The 8,288-nt window shown below is 35.0% G+C and overlaps 1 protein-coding gene across 1 annotated transcript in view; it reads left to right on the top strand.

Moving 5' to 3' along the window:
• BMPR2 (bone morphogenetic protein receptor, type II (serine/threonine kinase)) overlaps window positions 1-8,288 on the top strand; it is a 161,887-nt gene that overhangs the window by 95,896 nt on the left and 57,703 nt on the right. Inside the window, exons 2-3 of the mRNA XM_012655661.1 lie at window positions 2,668-2,838; window positions 4,249-4,419. Coding sequence (XP_012511115.1) covers window positions 2,668-2,838; window positions 4,249-4,419 — 342 coding nt within the window. The remainder of the gene's footprint in view (window positions 1-2,667; window positions 2,839-4,248; window positions 4,420-8,288) is intronic.

Raw genomic sequence — 8,288 nt, 5'->3', positions numbered from 1 at the left:
GTGGCACATGCCTGTAGTACCAGCTACTCGGGAGGCTGAGGCAGGAGGATCGCTTGAGCCCAGGAGTTTGAGGTTGCTGTGAGCTAAGCTGATGCCACAGCACTCTAGCCTGGGCCACAGAGTGAGACTCTGTCTCAAAAAAAAAATTCACACAGATTTCCAGGCCTTTAGCTATTTTTCAACGGTAGAAGAAATCCAGGAAAAACAAAAATTTTTGTTTTGTATCTATTCTTTCACAAGAATGTACCTTTTTCTTTTTAAATTAAATAAGGCACTTATTTATAATCTGCCTACTTTCAGTAACAGTTAGATTCCTACTCATTAACTCAATGTTCAGTCCAAAATTCTAGTCAAAATGGATAACAGAAGATGGGGGCGGGGTGATAAAATTAGGATATCTTAATTATGGAAAACTAGAGATACTAAATTCATAAATTTTTTTATGGTCTTTCTGACAGTTAAGACAAAAAGGGAAACAGTAGGTTATGTAGATAGCCTCAATGTCTGGTTAGGTAAGGAACATTTAACCTGAGTCAAGAAATGGGGTGGGACAGGGAGAAAGAATTATGCATTATGGATAGATGCCTTTTCAGATTTATATCACAAATTTTTTGTTTGTAGTTTGAATTCTAAGTCTGAATCTTTGTATTGTAAGTACTTTTTATATGTAGAAATATATTTGATTTAATCTTTATAATTAATTTGGTAAAATCTGCGAATTAAGGAATAACCTAAGGAAATACTGTTGTTAAATGTGGAAAATAATCTAGTAAATATCATGAAGCTTGTCATTAAAGGAATTTGAATGTGTACATGTGGTAAAAATATGGCAGAGTCGTAATTAGGCTAATATTCTAGAATTAGGTTTTATAAATAGATTATACTATATTTTCTGGCCATTTAGTTGATATTAGTAAATATCTTCTAGAAGACGGCCTAAAGTGGTTTTTTGTTTTGTTTCGTTTTAGTACATTATAGCATGATGTCCAATTGAAGTGGTTTTAAAATGTACAAATCAAGTCACATTTATTTCTCAGTAATTACTGTCTGCAATTTGGTTTCTCTAACCCAAAGTGTTTGAGGGATAGAACCCTGTATTACCCATTTGTGAATACCGTATTTCCTAGCCAAATACTTTGAAGATACTTTCCATTGTTATAAATATGATACATCTGTGTGTCTGAATTGGCTTGGACATATAGTTGTTGGCTCTTTCATTTCTTCTCCAGAGCTTAGTTCTTAGTTTTGTTCAGAAACATTATCTTAATAAATCACCTCAGTGCTTGTGAATTAAGCCATACCAAATAGATACACATGCCAAATAAAGAAATACGTGGGAAGCCCACGAGGAATACATTGGCCAAATGTACTAGACTGTTATTCTGGCGAGTCAAACACATTAGGAAAGTCTACTTTCCAAATAAAAAGAGACCAAAGGAGACCAAATAAAGATCAGATGTTGCTTTTAATAATCTTTTACTTTGGTATTCTCAGAAATGTTAGTAAACATTATCTGATAAATTATGTGGCAAATTTTCTACAAAAATTAGTTAAATCAGATCACGTGTATGGGGAAAGACAGATTGGCAATAAAAATGCATTAGGCGCAGTGGCTTAACGCCTGTAATCCTAGCACTTTAGGAGGCCAAGGAGAGAGGATTGCTTGAGCCAGGAGTTCAGAGCAACATAGTGAGACCCCGTCTCTACAAAAAATAAGAAAAATTAGGCAGATGTGGTGGTGTATGACTGTAGTCTCAACTTTTCGGGAGGCTGAGGCAGGAGGATCGCTTGAGCCTAGGAGTTTGAGGTTGCAGTGAGTTATGATGATGCCATTGCACTCTAGTGCTGGTGACAGAGCGAGACCCTGTCTCAAAAACAAAAATAAAAACACACAAAAAACATACTACATTACATTGTCCCTTTACAGTAAGGACTATTGAGCATTTCTTCTTCTGGCTATTATATTGATACTTTAAATAATGGAAAGTCATTTTCTTTTTGATTTTTAAATACAGATTTATTAAGCTATAATTTGTATGCCATGAAATTCACTCATTTTAAGTGAACAACTCAGTGAAACTTTTTGTTTTTTGGTGACTTTACAGAGTTTTGCAACCATTACCACAAACTAGTTTAGAACATCTATAATATCACCCCCAAAAGAAACCATGTACCCGTTTGTAGTCACTCTCTGCATCATTAATTTACCATGCCTAATGATGTATGTAATTTTCTACAACTGACTGTAAAATATGATAAAAGTGAGTATTGTAGAATTTCTGAAATTATTCAGCCTTCCAGGTTTGTTTTAAAGGCTTGATAAATTACTGTGCAGACATTTTTCTTTAATGCTATTTCTTTATTTGGACAGCAGAATTATTTAATAAGAGAAAGAGTGGTGAGAATAATTTGAGTAAGAGGTGATTGCTTTTGGGAAATGAATTTTAAAATTTGCTTCTTGTTTGGAGGTTACAAAGGAATTAATAGAAAGAAGTTATTGAATAAATGTAAAATTACAAATTTATTCAAGGATTTGAATTCAAAGGATTTAATGGGGAAATTATTAAATAATAATGTCATTCAAATAAGACTAAGATGTTATACAATAATGTTTTGCAAAGATTATCATAAAATTAATTTGTCATTCCTTTATTTCCGATATTTTAGCTTCCCAGAATCAAGAACGGCTATGTGCATTTAAAGACCCATACCAACAAGACCTCGGGATAGGTGAGAGTCGAATCTCTCATGAAAATGGGACAATATTGTGCTCAAAAGGTAGCACCTGCTATGGCCTTTGGGAGAAATCTAAAGGGGACATAAATCTCGTAAAACAAGGCAAGTGTTACTTTTCTTATCTAAATGACTTTGTGTTTTTATGTAATTGAAATTTACCTAAAAAGGATATGGAGGTAGATTAAAATACTCTCCAGAAAATAAGTAAATTTAAAAGTATATCCATCCACAAGCCCCAAATTTATAAAAGGTAGGCTTTTTTTTAGCTTATTTTAATAGCATCTTTCTTATTATAGTGTTATACATGCTCATTGTATGAAATTTGGAAAATACAGAAAATTGTAAAGAAAAACAAAAGTCTACAATAATATACTGTTTTTACTATATTAGTTTATCTCCTTCACGTGTGTTTTCTACATACTTCTGTGTTTATTTGTGTGTGTACTTTCCCCAAAGTTAGGATGATACTATATAAACAATTTCATACCCAGTTTTTTCCACTTTAATTGTATCATGAGCATTTTTCCATGTCTTTAAATATTCTCTGAAAACATTTTTAAACTGTGCACAGTATTTCCTTGTATACATGAATCAAAGTTTACTTCCAGATAACTCTATTGTAGGACATTATGTTATTTTCATGGTTTCACCATAATACATAATATTTCAGTGAACAAATTCGAACATAAGTCTTTGTATGTGATTGTTTCCTTGAAATAGATTTCTTGATATAAAATTAGCAGGTTATAAAATATATGAATATTTTAAAGGGTTGACATAAAAGTTTCCATGTCGCTTTCTTAATTAATTAATTAATTAATTAATTTAGAGACAGCATCTCATTCTGTTGCTCAGGCTGGAGTGCAGTGACGTGATCATAGCTCACTGCAGCTTCGAACTCCTGGGCTCAAGCTCTTCTCCTGCCTTAGCCTCCCAAGCAGCTGGGACCACAGGCACGTACCACCGTGGATAATTTTTTTTTTTTTAGAGGTGGGATCTTGCTATATTGCCCAGGCTGGTCTCAAACTCCTGGCCTCAAGCAATCCTCCTGCCTTGGCCTCCCAAAGTACTAGGATTATAGGCATGAGCCACTATGCCTGGCCTCCATGTGACTTTCTAAAAATATTATTTGTTTACATTCCCTCCAGCATTGTGTGAGAGTATTTGTGTTACTGAATCCTTGTTATAATGTGTGTTATTATTTTTTAAACCTGGAACAATTTAATTGGTGCAGACAAACATGAAATCTTAACTGCTGCTTTAATAATTCTTAGGTTAACCACGCAGTTAAACATTTTGTTCATGGCTTTTTTATTCCTGTGAAATGTCTTATATCCTTTGACATTTTGTTTCTTAAAAAAATGTGTTTCCTGTTGATTTGCAAAACTGTTTTATAGCTTACGTTTACTCGCTGTCTCACATTTATTGCACTTATTTCTTAGTTTGTTATTTCCTTTTAGTTTTCTGTATCATATTGTCTCCTAATTTGTTTACATTAATATTGATTTGTAGGATGTTGGTCTCACATTGGAGATCCCCAAGAGTGTCACTACGAAGAATGTGTAGTAACCACCACTCCTCCCTCAATTCAGAATGGAACATACCGTTTCTGCTGTTGTAGCACAGATTTATGTAATGTCAACTTTACTGAGAATTTTCCACCTCCTGACACAACACCACTCAGTAAGTAGTTGAAGTAACTTATTTTTCTTTGTATTTTCCTTCTCTTAAGATTTGCAAAATATAAAACAAATATTAAAAATACTCAGAGTTATTAGGAGTGAGAGGGAGAATTCCAGCATTATAACATTACATCTAGCAAACAAATGAAATCCGAAAGAGTTGGACCAGGATTTCCAATGAATCAGTGCATTACCAAATAAGTTTGAACCAACATATGATACTTTATAACCTATAAGGAAAGAAATTTGGCAATATTAAGAAAACTACATGTGTGCTTACTCTTCTACCCAGCTTTCTCATTTCCAGGAATTTATTTGGAAGATACATCTCCGACAGTATGAAAATACATATACATAGAGTTATTCATTACAGTATTATATGTAACTATATAATATTGGAAAGTAAATGTGCAAGAATAGGAGATTAGTTGAAATATACTATGATATATACATGTAATGGAATACTAACTATATAGCTATAAGAAAAAAATAAGGTCTGTATGAACTGACATGGAGTAATTTCCAGAGATAATGTTAGGTGCAAAAAAGCATATATAGTATACCGTCTTTTATGTAAGACTGGAAGGAAAATAAGCGTATCTACTATCTACTTACCTTTACAAAAAGAAGCAAAAAATGAATCAGAAAATAATGAAGTTGGTCGCTTACAAGGGATGCAAGGAATGGAGTGGAAAGGACATGGAAAGGAGTGACAGTTCTCTAAGTGTAGCTTTTTGTATACAGTTTTTACTGTTGGTATCATGTCAGTAGTCTACACATGCAAAAAAATTAAATTATTTAGGATGGAAGGAAGAGAACCTCAAACTGAAACAATCAACTCAATTTTATTTCGTATAAATACAATAATCATGCTAAAGGGAAAAAGAAAGAACTAATCCAAATGATTTACACAGTATTTGGCAATGCACACTCTTTTGGGCAAGATGGGATATAAGGAATGGGAGGAGAGTTACAAACAAATACTCTTTTTAGAAGATATATTTTTCAGTAGTGTGGGCAAAGCAATTCTGAAACAATTGTAGATGTAATTATTATTTTTTTTTTTTTTTTGAGACAGAGTCTCACTCTTTTGCCCGGGCTAGAGTGAGTGGGCGTCAGCCTAGCTCACACCAACCTCAAACTCCTGGGCTCAAGCGATCCTCCTGCCTCAGCTTCCCGAGTAGCTGGGACTACAGGCATGTGCCACCATGCCCGGCTAATTTTTCTATATATTTTTAGTTGTCCAATTAATTTCTTTCTATTTTTAGTAGAGATGGGGTCTCGCTCTTGCTCAGGCTGGTTTTGAACTCCTGAGCTCAAACAATCCGCCCGCCTCGGCCTCCCAGAGAGCTAGGATTACAGGCGTGAGCCACCACGCCCGGCCAATTGTAGATGTATTATAGCAGCAGTCCCTAACCTTTTTGGCACCAGGGACCAGTTTCATGGAAAACAGTTTTTCCATAGACTGACATGGAGGCTATGGGAGGGACAGGATGGTTTGGGGATGATTCAAACACATTACATTTATTGTGCAGTCAAATCTCTCTGTTAATGATAATCTATATTTGCAGCCACTCCCCAGCGCTAGCATCACCACCTCAGCTCCACCTCAGATCATCAGGCATTAGATTCTCATAAGGAGCGTGCAACCTAGATCCCTTGCACGCGCACTTTGCAATAGGGTTTGCGCTCCTATGAGAATCTAATGCCACCGCTGATCTGACAGGAGGTGGAGCTCAGGCGGTGATGCGAGTGATGGGGAGTGGCTGTAAATACAGATGAAGCTTTGCTGTATTGCCTGCAGCTCAGCTCTATTTTTAGCTCTTTGAGGTATCTCCATATTACTTTCTGTAGAGGTTGTACTAGTTTGCAGTTCCACCAGCAGTATATGAGTATTCCTATCTCTCCATATCCACACCAACATTTGTTGTTTTGGGACTTTTTAATAAAAGCCATGCTCACTGGAATTAAGTGATGTCTCATTGTGGTTTTGATTTGCATTTTTCTGATGATTAGAGAGGTTGAGCATTTTTTCTTATGTTTCTTGGCCATAAGTCTATCTTCTTTTGAAAAGTTTCTGTTCATGTCCTTTGCCCAGTTATTAATGGGGTTGTTTGATTTTTTTCTTGGTGATTTTCCTGAGTTCCATACAGATTCTAGTTATTAGCCCTTTGTTGGATGTGTAGTATGCAGATATTTTCTCCCATTCGGTCGGTTGTCTGTTTGCTCTGAGGATAGTTTCTTTGGGTGTACAGAAGCTTTTTGATTTAATCAAGTCCCATTTATTTATTTTTATTGATGCTGTGATTGTTTTTGGGGTCTTCTTCATAAATTCTTTGCCTAGGCTGATGTCTGTATGGGTTTTTCCAACATTTTCTTCTAGGATTCTTATGTTTTCATGCCTTAGGTTTAAGTCTGTTACCCATTGTGAGTTGATTTTTGTGAGAGGTATGAATCCTGTTTCAGTCTTCTACATGTGGCTATCCAATTTTCCCAGCACCATTTATTGAATAGGGATTCTTTTCCCCAGTGTATGTTTTTAACTGCTTTGTCAAAGATCAGATGGCTATATGAGGATGGTTTTATGTCTGGGTTCTCAGTCCTGTTCCACTGGTCTATGTCTCTATTCTTTTACTAATACGAGTCCATGTACCACCTAAAACCAAAAGTCTGACACTTCAGGAAAATGAACTAAATTATTCTGAGTTCTGTTCCACCCATGAAGAGTCTTTGCAGTATCTATTATGTTTAAAAATAAAATTAGTCTTTAAGTAAATAAATTTGTATGTATAGTATTCTTTTACTTTCTTATACACTTAATTCATCTTTATGTGTTTATAAATTCCCAGAGTTTGAAAGAAGAGTATAATTATTACAAAATTTAGAAACTTATTTTAGCATAATTTTTTGATAAGATTTCTGGAATTGGTATAATTAACCTCCCTAACTATAAAGTAAACAAGATAATTAAGTCAATGGAAAGGCAGACAGAATTTTGTGTGTGTTTATGTATTTAATTAAATAAATCTAACTCATTCTATGCAGTGTTGGAGGTTCTTGGGTGAAAGTCAGTATATAAATGTGAAATACTTTTATTTACATTATTCATTATGTTGATAGTTGGATCAAATTGATGAGAAACAAAGACTGAATTGCATCTAAAGCTAGGTTTAAGAAGTCACATTCTAATTTATTCTGTGCTATTAAGATTAGAAATTCTAATTTCCAGTGTCTGGCAGCAAATGTCTTTATCTCACATCAAGCTAGAAAAGAAAGCCTACATTCAAAGAGGCTTACATTGGCATAGGGGCACAAGTAGGTTATTAGCTATTGTAAATTTATAGTAATTTTTCAGTTTTTACTGCTTCTGTGACGGCATTAAAGTGAATAGGCAGAAAATGGGAAATAAGGATGGCTGATAATCCTTGCTTATTACTTCGACAGGCAAAACAAAATATATTGTTATGTTTTTATACTTATTAAGAATGTTAGCGTAGAAGGAGCAGGACAAGAGAAATAGAGAAAAGGGTGTATCTTTAGGAAAATATTGTTTTTTTGTTTGTTTGTTAGAGACAGTGTTTCTCTCTTTTGCCCAGGCTAGAGTGCAGTGGCATCATCATAGCTCACTGCAACCTCAAACTCCTGGGCTCATGCATTCTTTTTGCCTCAGCCTTCTGAGTAGCTTGAACTACAGGCATGCGCTGCCACACCCAGCTAATTTTCTTCTTATTTTTGCAGGGGTGGAGATGGGGTCTTGCTATTGCTCAGGCTGGTTTCAAACTTCTGCCCTTCAAGCAATCCTCCCACCTCAGCCTCCCAGAGTGCTAGGATTACAGGCATGAGCCACCATGCCTGGCCAAAAGTTTGAAT

This window comes from Propithecus coquereli, unplaced genomic scaffold (assembly GCF_000956105.1).
Source record: "Propithecus coquereli isolate 6110/MARCELLA unplaced genomic scaffold, Pcoq_1.0 Scaffold113, whole genome shotgun sequence".
NCBI lineage: Eukaryota > Metazoa > Chordata > Mammalia > Primates > Indriidae > Propithecus > Propithecus coquereli.
Note: the sequence above shows the minus strand (reverse complement) of the source record. Positions and strands in the feature narration are given on the sequence as shown.